A 17702-nucleotide genomic window follows, 5' to 3' on the forward strand; every position below is an offset into this window, starting at 1 on the left:
ATGGCCGGTACTGTACACAATGATTCGTCCGCCTCATCTTCTTCGCGCCCGCTGAACAACGGTAATAGCAGCGCCAGCAGCGACCCCGCCGACCGAGACGAACTGGACTTTTGGAGCGAAGACGAAGACATCGCCGACGTCCTGACTGAAGATCCGATCCGCGAGGACCTCGAAGAACCCTTGTCCTTCAAGCGCAAGCAGAAGCAGACCGTTCCGTCGGCATCAGGGCGCTTCCTATCTGCCTTCACCGGCTCGCGATCGGGCACAGCCTCCCCTGACTCTTCGCCGCGAGTTCGAACACCGACCCAAGACCCCAACAGATCTCCCCGGAGAGCAGGCGTGCATGGCACTGCAAACCAAGGCACAAAAGATGGCGCGCCGCTGGACTGGTACGTCGAGGGACCGGGCAGGAGAGTGGGATACGAGGATTTGACGGCCATCGATTGGATCTTTGAATACACAAAGGAGCGCCAGCGTCTGCGCGTCCTCCACTCGAGCGCGCATGGCCTGCTCGGCCTGTTAAAGCAGCTTCTGGATGCCAGCGAAGTCTGGGTTATTCTGATTCTGACCGGCATGGCTGTTGGAGCCGTTGCTGCTGGCATCGACATTACGACCGATTGGCTTGGCGACCTGAAGACTGGCTACTGTTCCAGCGGTCCAGAAGGCGGCGCGTTCTATTTGAACAAAAACTTTTGCTGCTGGGGTTACGATGAAATGTCCAAGTGCGCTGGCTGGACACCTTGGGCCAAGGCATTGGGGATTTCTTCGGCTGCTGGTAAATGGTTCATGGAGTACTTCTTCTTCCTCATCTTCTCGGTAAGAGGGGCGCTCCCACTGCCCGTCATCACAAGCTAACTCCTCTGAAGGTCATTTTGGCATCGGCAGCGGCTGTACTGGTTAAGGAGTACGGGATGTATGCTAAACACAGCGGTATACCCGAGATTAAGACGGTGTTGGGTGGCTTTATTATTCGCAGGTTTCTCGGCAGCTGGACTTTAATTACAAAGTCGCTGGGTTTGGTATGTTGTTGCGGCTCCCACTACTTCGTTCCACCGACTGACCGTCGTAGTGTCTTGCTGTTGGATCCGGCATGTGGCTGGGCAAAGAGGGACCTCTGGTTCATGTTGCCTGCTGCTGTGCCAACTTGTTTATCAAGCTGTTCACGAACATCAATGACAACGAGGGTAAGTAAGCCTTGCAGGACACTTGACGTCCACTACTAATATATCAACAGCCCGGAAGAGAGAGGTCCTGTCTGCGGCAGCTGCCTCCGGCATCTCTGTTGCTTTTGGGTCCCCGATCGGAGGTGTATTGTTCAGTCTCGAAGTTTGTAACGTCGGTGTGCCTTAGTATCTTGGACTAACCGGCTCCCAGCAACTTTCTTACTACTTTCCTGACAAAACGATGTGGCAAAGTTTTGTCTGCGCCATGACGGCGGCTGTGGTTCTCCAGGCATTTGACCCCTTTCGAACGGGACAGCTTGTCATGTATCAAGTCAAATTCAGTACCAGCTGGCATGGCTTCGAGCTCATCCCCTTTGCTGTACTTGGCATTCTGGGTGTAAGTATCTTTTACCTACTCCTCGAACTTTGTTAACGACGTGACAGGGAATATATGGCGGCCTCTTCATCAAAGCCAATATGGCCGTGGCCAGATGGAAGAAGAACACGCCGTGGCTACCCGGACCCATCACCCAGGTCGCTGCGATTGCCCTCCTTACGGCACTTATCAATTACCCGAACCACTATATGAAGTTTCAAACTTCAGAGCTTGTATCAAACCTGTTTGTCGAGTGCTCCAAGTACGTCGACGACCAGATTGGACTCTGTAAGACAGGGGCTGCATCGGCACCTACTATAGTGCTTCTGATTTTCGGAGCCATCCTTGGTTTTTTCTTGGCCACTGTAACCTTTGGTCTCCAGCTGCCTGCTGGCATTATTTTGCCTTCAATGGCCATCGGTGCTCTCACGGGCCGGGCCGTGGGTATTATCATGGAGATCTGGGTCGCAAACCACCCTGCGTTCTTCCCCTTTGCCTCCTGCGAACCAGATGTCCCGTGTGTGACTCCTGGGACGTATGCCATCATTGGTGCAGCAGCCACTCTGGCTGGAGTCACTCGCATGACTGTTTCGATCGTGGTTATCATGTTCGAGCTGACAGGAGCTTTGACGTATGTCCTTCCCATCATGATTGCCGTCATGATCTCGAAGTGGGTAGGAGACGCGTTCTCTCGGAAGGGTATCTACGAGGCCTGGATTCACTTCAACGAGTATCCGTTCTTGGACAACAGCGAGGAGATGGTCATACCAGACATTCCCGCTTCCCAGATCATGACTCGTATCGAGGATCTGGTTGTGCTTACAGCGACGGGCCACACTATTCGCAGTCTCAAGAACATCCTCGACATGCACCCTTACCGAGGCTTTCCAGTTATCTCAGACCCCCGCGAAGCTCTGCTGCTGGGATACATCTCACGAGCAGAGCTCACCTACAACTTACAAATGTGTTCTCAGCCACCACGGTCCCTTCCGCTGGAGACGGAAGCTTTCTTCTCCCATCAGCCTCTTGCGGATCCTCGCACCACGCTTGATCTCCGGCCGTGGATGGACCAGACACCCATCACCATGGCATCGCGCTCTAACCTGCACCTGGCTGTGAGTTACTTCCAGAAGCTCGGCCTGCGGTACGTCCTCTTCAGCGACCGCGGTGCCCTGCAGGGTCTCCTGACGAAGAAGGACGTTTGGTATGTCCTCAATGGTGCGGATGAGACGCGTCGGACCAGCGGGTTGTCGAGAGACATGGGCGTCGATACCGGCATTACGAGAGAGGATGCCGGCGGTGAGCAGAGGGGCCTGCTAAGGGGCGACGGACACGAGGAGGGAATTAGTCCGGCGGACGACCGTGAAACAATATTATAAGCTAGACCATGATCTCAAGACAGTGTACGATTTTTACTTAGACATGAATGGAATCTTGTTACGACTCGACGGCCCTTGACTTCTCCATCTAAGGTTGCCACAACCCCAACAAGTTGATATCTTGGAAGGGCTTGTTGAGACTGGCGTGCATCAATGACGATATTCATAAGTAAAATTCGAGGTTTGCTGTGTGTTGGTACAATTCGTTCCTTGTGGCAGGGTTGAGCGGTGCCGCAAACAAGATGGGGGGACAGTCACCCCAAATATCACGTTGACAAAGTGCCAAGGTGACGACTACCAACTGCCGACATCCCTAATGCATTCTTAGTGACGGGTAATGTCGATCTCGGCTTCTTGTTGTAGATGGAAGCGAACGTCAACCCTTTAACAGCATTGCAACTCCGGTGAGGGTAATGCCACCACCACGTCAACGACACCAAGACTTTGTGCGCCAAGTAACCACGACCACAAGACACCAATTAGGCCAATATCAGATCCACGATTATTGCGATAACTTCATTCGAGAGCGTACCGCGCGATGCGTTCTCATGTCTTGCTGACCTTAAGTCCGCTTCCCATCTCATACTGGCCTCGCCCAACGCATTCCGCATCTTCGCGAGCATCAGTACTGGAGAATATCATGGTCAAATCGGTGCCATGTCATGTATCTCGGTCGATTCGGCTTATCGCGGCCTTACGCATGTCGATTCCAGTAAATCGGTACAAAGTTCGCGACCATCTCAGAGGCCCAGATACCATGGAGAGAAGTATACAGTGGAAGACGGCAACGAAGAAGGCCCACCTGCCCCTTTCCCCTCCTTGATGGATATTTCCAAGGCAAATGACCCATCGCATGTTGGTAAGCTTCTCTGCGGCAGCTCCATAGTCTGGCTTACAAATTTCTGCATATCACACCACCACAGACATTGCAATGCCGTCGCCTCGTTGCAGTTAGTAAATCCAGAGGCGCCGTACAGTGGAGGAAAGCGAGTGCGGCTTCAAGTGTTCCCTGGACTCCGATATGACACCTTTTACATCGGTCGGTCGGCATGGGTCCAGGAATAGCGCGCTATGGCAGCACTTTGGGCCCTTGCAGCTATTTCTCGAGGCCAACTTATAAGATCGCAGGCGTTACTAGGGGTATGATGGGGGGGCTACGGTTCCTTGAAAGCTTGCCTCCAAGGGATACCAGTACTGGAAGCGCACCATATGGCCCGAGGTCCTCACCGTCGTGGATTACGTTGACCATATCTGGAAGAAGCCATCTCGCCGAACATCCAGGGACCCTTTGGTTGGCTGTTTGCTTTGGCTGTATGCTTCTACACCAGGTAGCCGACTTGGAGCAAAGATCCCTGCCTCTCGTAAACGGTTCTTCAAGCCGGCCACGAAGGGAGTGTTACGCGATATGAATACCGACTTTGTTCCGGACAGACTCCTTGCTTTTTGTTGACATAATATACGCGATCTCTATAGCTTCCAACTGCTCCTTGCAAATACTGCAGTGTCAACTTCCCAAATAACCTCCAACGCCGAAATTATCCCAGGGTATCTTTGAATTGTAATTTGACCAGCCCACTACGTCGTATCGCGGCCTACGCACGCGGAAAGCATTCCCCACTAACCACGGGGAGGCAGACATCTCCACTGCATTGCTTTGCAGAGAACAAGGGACGAACGAGTCAGAGATATATTCCGGCATCGAGGAGACGAGGCCCAGCTTTCCTTGTGTCGCCAACTGCGCCGTGCCCAGCGCCATAATGCACCAGCGCGGCGCGTTCCAACCCGGAAACAGGTCGCAAACGGCCCGCATCGCCACTTCCATTTGCCTCGCCATCCGTTGCTCGAGCATACCGTGGGGGTTTGCCGGCACCAGCTCGATCTGTTCGTCGTAGACAGGGTTTTCGTCGCGCGGCACGAACACCAGCCGCTCCAGCCTTGGCATGCGCAGGCGAACCTGCTTGAGTACCTCGACCGTCAGGTTTGCGGCGCTCATGGACTGGTACATGCCGTCGACCCAGAAGAGGGAGTCGTTGATGGCGAGGTGGCGCACGTCGGCAAGGTCTGTGGGGTCGCAGAGAGCCATGACGGTGAGGAACTGGGCCTCGGAAGCCATGTAGCCGTCGCGGGCGCCGAAGTAGAGGACATCGTTTGCCTTGTCGAAAAAGATCTGTCCCGGATTACGCGTCATGCCGAAGCTGAGGTGGTACGAGGCCAAGGCCTCTTGGCGGGACTCTTGGCAAACGTGGAGGTTAACGGGGACGGCGGCGTACGAGGTGCATCCGCTCGTCGACGGCCGCGAAGACTGGGCGTAGGAGGCGAGGGTGAGGGACTTTGCGCCGCATCTGATGGGGACGACCCGCGGCGGCGGGAGGTTGAAGTTCCAAATCTTGAGCCGGAGCTCTACGGGCAGTCTGGTGAAGAAATGCTGTGATGGCTTCGGTCAACGGGGACTGGTCGCAAGATAAACATTACGGGAGATCGACAGAGCTAGACGTACGAAGTGGTCCAAGGCCTGAGATGGTGTAGCCTGCGCGGGGCGGCCATCCGTCTGTCTGCTCGGCGCGGGAGTGGTCGTGATGGGTGTCATGTTCTGTAGGCTTGAGGAGGCGACGCAAGACTGATGGTTTGCGACGTCGAGTTGATGAAGGAGGAGAGGAGTCCGGAGCGATTGATGTGTTGCTGGACCAGTGCGGGACACACGATGACGGAAGCCGGAGGGATGGCAAGCATGAGTAGTTAATATATCGCCGCGACGCCGCGGTTACCAGCGCCATCCCAGACAAACGACGACAAAGGATAAAGGATATGCCTGCCAACATGCGTCCCCCAAGGGCCCAAAGGCAATCCGAGACATCATTAGACTTCCTTGACAAATACACAGCCCCGGCTCTCCTTTCACAACCAGACAGCCGGGTAGCCAAAAAATTGTCCGCACAGCTGTAGGTATGCAGTGTGTCGTGAATCATGACTATTTAGCGGCCACCCCCCAGTCCGATGCATGCTTGTGTCAGGGAAGAAAGTGTGGCGGCCCAGAGCCCGAGGCCTTGGGTCGGGGCAACAAGGGGGGAGGGGGGTACGCTCATATCTGTCGGAATCTGACGGTGATTTTCCGCTTCAAGTAAGACAGCCTTTGGTGTCAGTGTCCTCGAGGGCGGGGTGTCAATCCAAGGGATGCTCAATATCCGTATGTAGGACAGGACTACAGAGGTGCCTGCCATGAGCCAAGGCTTGAGACCCTCGTGATGGCAGTCGAGGCGCCCCGTAATTGGACCAATGGCATCTGAGATACTCCTGGAACTAGGCTCTATATTGATATTGAGAGAGAGCAGAAAGTAGGGATCTCTGCAGTGCAAGAAAATACAATACCCATCGAGGCCAAAGCCGGGCTGGACGTCGACCCCAAGAGGGGCAGATCTGCGGAAGTGCCAATGGGGACGAGCAATAGCGGCGCGGATTGGGATGGGCCGGGCTCTATGTCAAGGAGTTGGTGACAGACATGAAGGCAATGGTGGGGAAGAGGTGGTGAAATTGCCCATCCGCTATTTTGTCTGGTCTCCCGGATATTGAAAGAAGCGAATCTGCAAACCCGGTCGGCCGTAAGAAGGTCTATACTGTAGATCCTCCTAGATGCAAAGACGGGTGATGGGCGCGTGGTTGGTTCCAGTGGGTTGGGCTGAACCAGGGGTCAGGGGTCGGGAGAGGGCATGTCTCGGTGACTACTGCAGGTGCTTAGGTATGACCGTCTGTGTGCTGAACCGGGGCCTCTCTGATGAACCATGATATCCAAGTGGCTCTTTGGCGTCGTATCCCTCGCTTGGCTATGGACAACCTCAGCTGAAGTTGGAGTACGTACTCGTCCGACTCTTGGAGTGGCTGTATTGAATGGCTTTCTCGGAGGAACCTTGCTGCCACCAAAAAAAATCTCCGACCCCCTCTCCAATGACCATCGTGGTTTTGCGTAGAGACGTAAATACGATAGGTAGACTTTCTGGCCGCATGCAAGGACATGGATGCCTGGTCGCCGGCTGCGATGCATCGTGATATGTGCAACTGAGCTCAACCCGAGCATCTGGGACACTCAACCCGGAGAGATGGACTTGGGAGCCGTGCCACAGTGAACCCTTATGCGGCCACTGCGAAACCTTGAGTTAGACCATTGACCTGTCAGTTGTTGACTTGACGGCCGAAGTATGAACCCCGTAGTCTCTGGCTGCCGAACTGCGAGCACTGTTACATGCCTAGCTGAACACTGTTGTCCTCGTCGTCGTCGACAACCTTGTAGACCCTCGGCGCTCGCTATGCTCAGTATGACCCGATCGACATTCCACAGCCGGTAAACGTTGAGGGCCAAGCAACTAACTCCTCTTTTCCTCAGGTGATCGTCACGTTTGCATGCCAAACTCGTCTTTTGCAGTTGGGCAACCAGTTTGATAGCTTGTGGAAGAGGCACTGGACAAGCTGGTATCGACTTGTCAGTTTCGACCGGCGCTGCTTTATCCATCTGGTTGATCACTAAGCTCCGGACTAAGGGGGAATGTTTTAGTCGGCCCTACCCGACGCACCCTTCCGATAAATGCCAAGAACCAGGCAGGCCTAGGCTTGAGGTATGGGCGTCTTGCTTGAGGAAAATTGAGGTTGAGGCTGGGCGCTGAAAAAGCCTTGGGTGATGATAGCAGGTTGATAGGGAGGCCGTATCAACCTTGCCTGGTAACCGAACCCTTCCGAGCCTCTTGGTTGTCATTAGTTCTAATCCGACAGGTCCATCTGCTGAGGCCTGATAATTATGACAGTTCGGAGATCAGGTTTTGATCGCCATGAGTCGGCGGTATACCATTGGCAGCCTCATCTGCAACCCTGTTGCAGCTGCTGTGCAAGTGCTTGCTTACCTGACCCATTGGACCAGGGGTCTCATCCCCTGTCGTTCAGACGCCCCTGGTGACATGGAATCATTCATCGCATTATGGGAAGGTAAGAGACTCATTGGCTGGTGTGTGCTGCATGTCGCAGTTCAGATATGAGACACTCTCGTGGGGATAGGTAGAGAGTTCATGACAGTCCAGCCCTCGCCGTTCGTTAGTGAAATTTAGCGGACAACGTCGCAGGGCCTGCCACGAACGGCTCTCTTGTCATGTCTCGTTTAGTTTCCGTGCCCGTACGTCCACAATTCCCGTGTCCGTACGTGTCGCAGTTGCTTGCAGTGCTCAGCAACAAGAAAAATGGCCTTGAGAATCGGGCAAGCCAGTTAAGTGAATTTCTGGTAATGCAGCAGGCGGAGGGGTAGATTGCAGATACGAAGATGCAAAAGTTGCTTTTTTGGTGTTGGCGAGGATTGCCAGTTTAGTTGGTTGGTGGGTGGAACGGAGCGGAGGTTGGCTCTCCAGCTGGCATGGCAGTTGGCCAGGTGTCATAACAAAGCTGCCACATCATGTTATCACGTGCTGGTTAGCCACAGAGGAAGCCAACTGGGCTCCTCGTCTTCGATCTGCCGGGATTTTCCTCGTATCCCCACATATCCCACTTGACGTGAGCTTATTCCCCGGGTCACCTCAACAGCGGTAACTGAGAAACATTGTAAAGCGTCTATGCCGACTTGTACCGGCCCTTGATTCGTGACCGACTTCTGACTGGCGAATGAGCGCCCACGGTCGGGTCTATTTAAGGGTTGATCGAACCGACTTACTGGCCTCGTTATTGGCCCTCCCGCTTTTAAGCGCCGGGGATGACCATCAAGATGACCGGCATCTGCGGGCTCCTGACCAATCTGAAGCCTGCCGGCTCTCCAGGGCCCCCGATCATCTCTAACCTTAGAGCTACGAGATGTTGCAAGCGCGGCTATCTTGCATCGGCGCAACGCTTGTCAGGGTAAACTTGGACTGATATCTCTTTCCCCGGACACGGGCAAGATTACGTGCTGCATCCAGGCACGGCACCCGGCGCGTAACTGAGTTGTGTCTCCTGTATTTGTATGCTCCAGAGTCCCCTTTTCATAAGTTTGTGATGCCAGATACCAATCCATAGCACAGATCCCGTTCCCTTTTCTCTTTCTTAGGTCCTTTTCTTTCGCCGGAAATACTTCTTCACGTTCGTCGATTGTTACTCTCTATTTCGTAATTGTTGAACAAGGCCGTCTTCTCATTCTTCCAGCCGCCATGTCTTCCGAATCCAAAAACGTCTCCCACACCTCAGACTTTGAGATCGATGTCGAGGAGGTCCACATCTCATCCCAAGCACGTGTCCTCAAGGCTGTTGATGCGGCAAGGGTCAGCTTCACCGCGCTAGCTCTTCTTGCGAGCATCACGGTTCTCGGCGTCTCGGCAGACGCTCTGGCGGTCTACGATGCCACCCACGTTCCCGCCCATTACTTGCTCCCGTTGTGGCCAGACGCCTTCGACCTGCGCCCAACAGTAGCTCTGGTTGTGGGGAGCTCAATCCTCATCGTCGCCAACATAGTCTCTCTGCTCTTCAGTCGGGTCCAATCTGTTAGTCAAGAGCTCGTTAGAGCTAGATGCCCTGTCCACCTAGACCCAGACTGACACCAAATAGCTGCGTAGTCGAACTCTCATTCACAACTCGTTGGCAGTGACAGCTCCGGCAGTAGGACTAATAGCCTCGATCATCTCTATGTCCTTCTTTTACAGCATCAACGCATCCACCACTGTCGACACCCTCCAGAGCTGGAGCTGCCGGTGGTCAGAGGTTGTGATGGTGACAAGGCCGCACTTCGGCACTCTCTGCAAGCAAAGCAAGGCGGGCCTTTACCTGTCTGTTTTGCTTCTCCCGATCGAAGCCATCATACTGGGAGCTGGTGCATACCAGATGATCCTTCAAAGGAACATCGGCAGGACCAGCAGAGTCGTTCAGGAGCGACGCAAGTCTGGAAGCCCGGTGCCGTCGTCAGTCCGTGACATCGAAGGAGAACAGCACTGATGAAGCCGGTCCAAAGCCCACAAGAGATTGGGCGAAATTTCGATCCTCTGATTGGTGTCAACTGGTCGCATCGAACGAGGAGAGCGACGCCGGAAACGGATGTTGACTCTTGACGGGTTGGCTGGATTTGGGAGTCAACGTGTGTAGAATCTGAAGGGCTTGGAACCCGCTGCGTCCTGTTACTGTATGGGTAATCTTACTTATGGATAATTTCTATCACCGACCAGAAGGGGGGCGACACCATTGGGTGGATGAATATGAGCTGCCGATCCAGAATCCGTCCACACTCACTCAGCTGTAGCCCTCAACCGATCCCGCATCCGGCTTCCATGTAGGTAGGTCGAACAAAGTGAGGCCTGTAGCCACCATAGCGCAGCTTCACAAGTGGCCACTCGAGTCTCCGCTGACGCAGGTGCACCCGATGAATATGATTTGCGCACTCGGCGACTCTTGATTCTAGCCGGTTGCGGACGGAGAGCCGCGGTGGATGTAGGTTCGATGGATCCAATCATCTCATCATCAAGAAACCTTGTGCCAGGTCTCCTCATCGACATCTTGACATTGTGTATGATATCGAGTAACTCATAGGTCTAGCCAACTCGGCAACACGGAAGCTCTTATCCACCCGTCGGCTCGTCAGGTGTTGGTAGTCGTTAAGGGTATCAGGCACAGGAGATGATCGAGTGTCGAAGGCAGCCGTTCACTGGACAGATACGGGAGCCAAGATTGAAGGGTCCCTTGACCACCTTCAGAGGACCCCGACCCCTGCTAAGCCACCTCGAATCATCTTCTAATGCGCCTAATACATCTATCGTCAAATTTCAGTGGAGCGCCTTCAAGCCACTAGACAGTTCAGCACGGGTCTCGCGAGCCGAAGCGCCAGTCACGATGCACCGCTAACAACCCTTCAGGGCTGGCTACCTACGAGTGCAAGGGGCTGTTGGGCGACAACTCAAGAGATTGACGCGGAATGATTGGTCTGAAAGCACCATTGGCTGCTCCTCGACGCGTGCTGAGAAAAAGATGAACACCGCTCTGACCCCCTTTGACTGGCCGTGAACTCTGCCTACCTCCTCCCCAGTATTTCGTAGCGGGTCCTACCTACCTAGTGCCATCCTCTGGTACGTATCTTGCCTTTTTTGGTCCACAGCCAGACAGCTTCACATTTCCCATGTTCAACCCCCCCCCGGAAACATGGACATTCCGTCCCGTCTTTGCCTACTTGTTCACAGCGCTCGCTGCACGAACTCTTGGTCCGGCACCCGTACATCCATCTCCAAGTGTAGTGCCTTCTCCGTCTTTGACGACCCGTTTAATTCTTGTCGAGACAGCGCAAGTAGACAAGGCACCGCGCCAGGACGGGTATGAATTGGCAGTCTCTAAGCTGGTCAAGGGGCCAGAGGGTTCCAGGGCAGCGCAGACAAACTCCACAGCCCATGCGAAGCTAAGCAAACATCGTTCTTTTGCCAGCGTTGCTCGAGTTTCACACCGTCCGTAATGTGGCCGGCCGAGCAGCTGCCTGCAGCGTGCCGTGTGGCATTGTCTCTCTCTCTCTCTCTCTCTCTCTCTCTCTCTCTCTCTCGCTGCCCACTTATATCTCAGGCACAACTGGATACCGTAGGCCGAGTTGGGCTGGCTCACATTCCAGAGCTGCCTTCGGATTCCGGATCCTGTCATCCGGTTTTTAGACCATCAGGAACGACGTCTCCAATTTATGTTGCATTGGTACCGACGGCGGCGGGAAGGCTGAGACGGGAGGAATCCCAGGCAATTTCGTGATGATCCAAGGACGCACGAATACATGGCATATTGAAAGCGACGTCGAGGTAAGGTAGGAATGGGGGCGAGGTGGGATGATTGCAGGTTTGCCCATGTGCCACATACAACCACAAACTCCACGATCGCAATCAACCGAAGACCTTGGCAACAGGCATGCAGTCGGTCCAGTAACACGACCATGCCTCCAGAAATTGCTTGGTCAATCAATGCGAGTAGCGATACTGGCTGTTCCCCCGCAGTCACCTGGTCAGATAGGGTACGGTATGCGACTAGTTCGCATAGTCTGCCTTATGTAAGGTGAGGCAAGTTGCCAGAGGTAAAGGCAGGTCGAGGCGACGCAAAGCAGATGCGAGCTCGGGGCAGCTTCGTCCAGTCCAGTCCGGTCCAGCCCGCTTTCTTCCTCCGTCTTTTCTCCTTCCGTTCGTTCTGATCGACCGGTCTCGAGATGAAACCGGGCTCGTCGAGCGGGAAGAAAGACGTAGTGTGCGCATCTGGCCTTGGCTCTTTCCGTTTTCAACCATCCTCTCGCGTTGTTGGGTGGCTAAGCGCCTCCGCATCGATTCCCTCCCAGCGATTCGCGTCCTCGTAGCCCCTTGGGCTGGCAACCAGCAGCTAGCATGAGCCATCCTCATCTCATATAATAGTCGCCCCAGTCACCAAACAGTTGTATCTGGCTTTTGCTCGTTCGTGCAGCTTCTTTATTCCCGTCGAACCCTCGGAACTACACCGTCTCCTGCTCAGGCCGTCTCGTTCCCACATCTTGGAAGATCGGCAAGTCGACCTCTCAGTGGCTGGACCTTTCCATCTAACCTTACGCCTTCTTCATCCTTTTGGCGTCTCTTCCTTTCATAAAGCCTGGCCCCCCTTCGAGTACGAGAACCTCCGTGCGTCGAAGCGCACGACCTATCTACACCTCTCCGTCCTTGACAGCTGAACATATTACGCCAAGTTCAAGGGGACTCTAGTCGACAGGACCACGTCAAGTTACTGGTATCACTTGGCGATTGCGGTTGGTGTCTCTTTTGGTACGTGTAAGCTAGGAGGGCTCTGGGCGGGGGCGAGATTAACACGGCCGCTACTAGTATAGACGCCGTTTCCAAACAATCACGTCTGATACATCAGCCAATCCCTAGCACCTTCGAAATCTCCTTTATCTCAGCTTCGGCCCTCAAAACACTGTCGCAGATATGGCCGACCCCGTCTCTCCGCCTTCTTCTCCCCCGCAGGAGTCCAACACCACCCCTAGCACCAACAACGAGAAGACAACGTCCCAACCCCCGTTACCCCGAAAACAAACGTCTCTCGCAACTCGGCGGGCTCTCCTTTGCTGAACGAAAGATGAGCCGTCGTCCTTCGACTGCTCCCACCCCAATCGTCGAGGGGGATGGTGGCCTGATGAGAGACGTGAACCACTCTCTCCCGGGCGACCCTCGCAACAACAGAAAGTCCAAGTCGCAGGCCGAAATGGCGAAGCGCAGGAGCTCATACTATGAAGAGGCTTTCCAGGGCGACAGAGAGTCTAACCTTGTCAAGGACCGCGTCTTCAGCGAGGCCATAGTGATGGCTGAGTTGCGCACCAATGTGATCGTATGTGATAGTACTCTAGCAATGGCCTGCAGCCGTGACTAACCTCTCACGCAGATCAATGATGAGTTTAGCTTCATCACGGATTTTTCTTACCAGCTGTCGATCCGATACCAGCGGCCGGTAACTTCGATCGTAGTCAACTTGCAGCATGGGGCCTGCATGCTATTCGGAGGTACCTTCGAGCCGGCTTATACGATGTCGATCCACGCGCTCTCCCTTGAGGTCGGTGTAACCAAGAACAAGAGAAACTCGGCTTTGCTGCAGAAGCATCTTCAGGAAGCTCTTGGCGTTCCGCCCGCTCGCGGATTCGTCAAGTTTGTCGAAGTCCCTGCTGAAAACATGGCTGTTAACAGCAAGACCACTGCCTCTCAGATTGCAGAGGTGGGTGGTGACGAGGAGGAGACTCTTGCTGAACGTCGCGCTCGCAACCGCAAGAGTATGGGTGCCAAGGTATGTTGAAAAGAAACATCGGATGCGGAAGAGTATTGTTAACAGTATCGCAGTCCATGTCGGCTTTTCGTCATGGATCCATTGTCGGAACTAGGAAGGGTTCGGTGTTTGATTTCCGTAGGGAGTCTGTCGTTGCTCCACGCAAGGAGTCTGTTATGGCGCCCCCCAGGAACTCACTCCTCCGCACAGCGCCACAGACGCGCCTCCTATTCCTCCTATCCCCGAAGCTCACGCCGTCGACAGCACTGGTTCCGCCCCTAATGAGAAGGACACACCTATCAAGGAAGTTGAGAAGGCACCCACTAATCCCACGTCCCCTCCCAAGAAGACCAAGGCGGCGAAGCGCAAGAGCAGCTTTGTCACGTCGCTGTTTTCTCGTTCTCACAGGAATACCCCTACGCTGCCTGCCGTATCATCGTGAGCAGCGTTTTGTCATATCATTTCATTTGTATTGCGCTAGCTATTTGGGTATGGAGCAGTGGTCAAATTGGAACTTTAGAGGCTGTAAGCAACCAAAACACTGCATCGATAAAAAGGGAGAAGGAGTTCTGTATAACAACCCGGCTGGGCAGGCGACCTGGAGCCATAGTCTAGGGGAGGTATTCCTTCGCAATCGTATCTGGACTCTCTAATGCTAGAGGTGTAACTGGTATGAGACTTGCTCTAGTCTTCTCAACCAACCTCAATCATGCCATACGCTGGCAATCAATAATTATAGTGTCACTATTGCATTTTCTCTCGATCTTAGTAGTACTGGCTATCTAAGGAGTCATTTGCTTGTGCGGACGCCGTTCAGGTGGTAATGAACTTGATCTGGTGAAACAACCCGCAATCGATAAGTCCTTTTCAAAAACTTGTAACCGCAGCTTAGTCGACATTGACATGTTGCAAGAGTGAAACCCCCTCGGGTAGTGACCTTATTCTATGCAAGTGAGCTCCAGTGGTGAGATGAGCATCGCTGTCAGCTTGGGGCGGGCAGGCGAAACGACCTCGCTTAATTAAATGGGGCCGCCGCCGCTGGGCGTCCAATCTCTTATCTTATCGCCGCTCCATCGTCATTCTCCCCCCCGTGCCCAATTGCCAATTGCTTCGCTCCGTCGCCTGTCTTGTCGCTCCACAGCTCCGGTCCGCAATACGGCCTCCTTGACATAAACACAGTGATAGGTTGGAACGCAGCATCGGCACGATTAATCGGCAGACGTCGTACAAGCTCATACCTTTTTTCTTCTTTTATTTCTGCGTCCATCGTCGGAAGGCTGCAAGGGTTCCAAAACACATCGCGGTACATCCATCGTTGACCGGCGTCTTTTCAGAAACAAAGGGTCCTCTTGCTCGTCGCTGCTGTGGACTAAGGTGACCGACGACCGGTCTCGGAAGCTTCTGGGCAGGCGCAGTGAACACGGGGAGCTCTTCATCCACAGCAAAAGGTGGACGGAGGATAACCCCCTGCGCAGAAGATGGAGGTGAGATTTTGAGTTTGCTTCTGTTCTGATCCCCATTATCATTGTGCTGCAGCGCTCTTTTCATCTTTTTCCTGCAAACCACATCGTCCCTTTATCCAAGATAAGAGGCTTTGGGTATACAGCGTTGTCCGTATAAGACAGTTTCCGAACTTGAGATGTTGGGTCAAGCCTCACGTGCCTCAGCCTGACTGAGTAAGCAAGCATCAACCTCGTCAACCAAACACAGGCGTCCGTAAATACAGCTCGAAACATCCTTGGGACATCACCGACTTGCTAAGTCCGGCAGCGTCTTACGTTACGCCAGCAGCCGCAGCCAGGGTTCGCTAAACTATAACCCGGCTGGGCTGGCTCGTCCGCCTCGATGGGGGTTGAGTCACAGTCCGATGGAGTGGGAGGCTGAGCCACGGTGTTATGGTGGATGTGTTGTTTGTACGACGGTGAGATCCGCAGAAGAAAGAAGAGTAGCCTGGTTTGCCTCATGCCACCACTGGGATTCGCTTCGGGCCGCATATTCCATCCCGGTTTCTCTCACCCGTTCCTCGAACGCTTTGCGACAAGCCACTATTTACCCCCTTACGAAGATGTGCAAGCCTGCCGCCAGCTTCCTCATCCTGCGCACATCCGTTGGAGGCGGTCGTATTCGACCGAAGCTGTGCCAAGGCAGTTGATTTTGCGGCAGCTTTGGGAAACTGCAAGCGAGTAGATGGCAGCGCTCGCCTCTTGGTCTCTGGACGGACACATACGGGGAACGGCCATTCAGTTGTGGTAGTCTCCGGACTTCCCGTCGCCAGGCTTGGGATCTGGTCTACGTATTCAACAACCCGCGCAAACATCAAGAGATCCTTGGCCCGTAGAATCGACCTTCCTGAGACACCAACAAACACGAAAAGATCTACAACGTGGTAGAGGACTCAACAAGACTGTATTCCGCTGGACCTACTAGGGCTCGGAGCTACGCCATCTCCAGAGACTCGGTCGGCAACGATCGCGGACGTCTGCCAAAGCCACATCTTGTGGTTCTCACGATGGACATATCACACCGTTCAACTGACTCGGTGCTGTCCCAAGCGGTTGACGGCCTGGGTCTTTCTGTCCATGATTGTTCTCGAGCGAACGGTCGTTATAGTCCGGCAAGGCTAACCCTTAAACGTGTCTATGATCAGGATCAAGGAGTACCGCCCACAGATGCGAACAAGCCGATCGAGGTTCCTCCGGGGCCTCCCGGAAAGGGGAAGCCTAGACTTCTTCTGATGGGCCAGCGAAGGTATGGTCTTTTCCCCAATAGCAGCCTGTTCTCATCCATGCATACCTAAAACTGACCGACAACAGGAGTGGCAAGTCCTCAATATCGAGCGTGGTGTTTCACAAGTTACCGCCTAATGAGACGCTGTTTCTCGAGTCGACAGCTCGTATTCAGAAAGACTCAATGGCGTAAGAACCAGTTCAAATCACCCAGCTCTGAAGCACTGTTCATTGACACCGCCCAGATCGTTCATGGACTACCAAGTCTGGGACTTCCCCGGCCAGATTGACTTCTTCGAGAACCCAAACTTTGACATGGACGCCATTTTTGGCGAGATTGGCGCCCTCATCTGGGTCATTGACGCGCAGGACGACTACCTCGAGGCGGTCGCGCGGCTCAACGCCACGGTCCTCAACCTCCAGCGCTTCTACCCAAACATCAACATTGAGGTCTTTATCCACAAGGTCGACGGCCTTTCGGACGACTACAAGCTCGACATCCAGCGCGACATCACCATCCGCATCCAGGACGAGCTCTCGGACCACGGCTTCGAGAACGCCCCCGTCACCTTCCACCTGACGTCCATCTACAACCACTCCATCTTCGAGGCCTTCTCCAAGGTCATCCAGAAGCTCATCCCCCAGCTCGGCACCCTCGAGGCCATGCTCACCAACCTCTGCCGCACGTGCCGCTTCGAGAAGGCCTACCTCTTCGACGTGCTCTCCAAGATCTACATCGCTACCGACTCGGCCACGGCCGACATGGCCTCGTACGAGATCTGCTCCGATTATATCGACGTCATCATCGACATCACCGAGGTCTACGGCTCCTGGCCGCGCTCCGACGGCCAGCGGAAGCGCCTCGAGGCCGAGCCGTGGAACGCAAAGGTCGAGGACCAGGTTGCCTGCAACTGGGCCGAGAGCTGCATGGTTCTGCACGACTCGCAGCGGCCCATCATGCTGCGCGAGGTCGACCGCTACCTCGCCCTCGTGGCCATCATGAAGGAGGACTCGTACGACCGCATGCCGCTCGTCAACATGAACGTCGAGGCCGTCGTGCAGGGCGTCACCGAGTTCTTTGAGATTACAAAGTCGCGGAAGTGAGAAAGGAAGAGAGGTGGGGCGAGATGGAGGTGGAGGGAATCCGGGGAGCGTATTGCATTGAGCATTCATCAAAAGGAGGCCTTTCAATCTGTTTCGGCTCGTGTTGTACATTACGTTCTGTTCTTCGGAAGAATATCAAAGTGTTTCTCTAGCCATTTGTTCACGCCTGACTACCTCCGTCCTTGTCTATTAGGTGTTTGTGTTTGTAATCTGTGGTGGAACAGCTCATCCA

The 17702-nt window shown here is 54.2% G+C and overlaps 5 protein-coding genes across 5 annotated transcripts; 4 read left to right on the forward strand and 1 right to left on the reverse strand.

The window, feature by feature from the left end:
- On the forward strand, positions 1-2918 carry ColSpa_04127 (H(+)/Cl(-) exchange transporter 3; the record flags this gene model as incomplete). Its single annotated transcript, XM_049270339.1, has 6 exons — positions 1-816; positions 867-1019; positions 1070-1184; positions 1235-1326; positions 1375-1560; positions 1608-2918. 6 exons carry the CDS (start codon positions 1-3, stop codon positions 2916-2918), a joined length of 2673 nt encoding a protein of 890 aa, XP_049126296.1.
- A 1504-nt stretch (positions 2919-4422) lies between these two features.
- Positions 4423-5505, reverse strand: ColSpa_04128 (uncharacterized protein; the record flags this gene model as incomplete). Its single annotated transcript, XM_049270340.1, has 2 exons — positions 4423-5343; positions 5416-5505. The coding sequence occupies 2 exons, from the start codon at positions 5503-5505 to the stop codon at positions 4423-4425; spliced, it is 1011 nt and encodes a 336-aa protein (XP_049126297.1).
- A 3562-nt stretch (positions 5506-9067) lies between these two features.
- Positions 9068-9845, forward strand: ColSpa_04129 (uncharacterized protein; the record flags this gene model as incomplete). Its single annotated transcript, XM_049270341.1, has 2 exons — positions 9068-9397; positions 9591-9845. The coding sequence occupies 2 exons, from the start codon at positions 9068-9070 to the stop codon at positions 9843-9845; spliced, it is 585 nt and encodes a 194-aa protein (XP_049126298.1).
- Positions 9846-12962: 3117 nt separating this feature from the next.
- ColSpa_04130 (macrophage migration inhibitory factor) lies at positions 12963-14082 on the forward strand (the record flags this gene model as incomplete). The annotated part of the gene is made up of 3 exons (XM_049270342.1): positions 12963-13211; positions 13266-13661; positions 13831-14082. The coding sequence occupies 3 exons, from the start codon at positions 12963-12965 to the stop codon at positions 14080-14082; spliced, it is 897 nt and encodes a 298-aa protein (XP_049126299.1).
- A 2468-nt stretch (positions 14083-16550) lies between these two features.
- Positions 16551-17470, forward strand: ColSpa_04131 (GTP-binding protein gtr2; the record flags this gene model as incomplete). Its single annotated transcript, XM_049270343.1, has 2 exons — positions 16551-16555; positions 16612-17470. The coding sequence occupies 2 exons, from the start codon at positions 16551-16553 to the stop codon at positions 17468-17470; spliced, it is 864 nt and encodes a 287-aa protein (XP_049126300.1).
- Between the last annotated feature and the right edge of the window lie 232 nt (positions 17471-17702).

This window comes from Colletotrichum spaethianum, assembly GCF_022836535.1.
Source record: "Colletotrichum spaethianum MAFF 239500 DNA, contig08, whole genome shotgun sequence".
NCBI classification, from domain to species: domain Eukaryota; kingdom Fungi; phylum Ascomycota; class Sordariomycetes; order Glomerellales; family Glomerellaceae; genus Colletotrichum; species Colletotrichum spaethianum.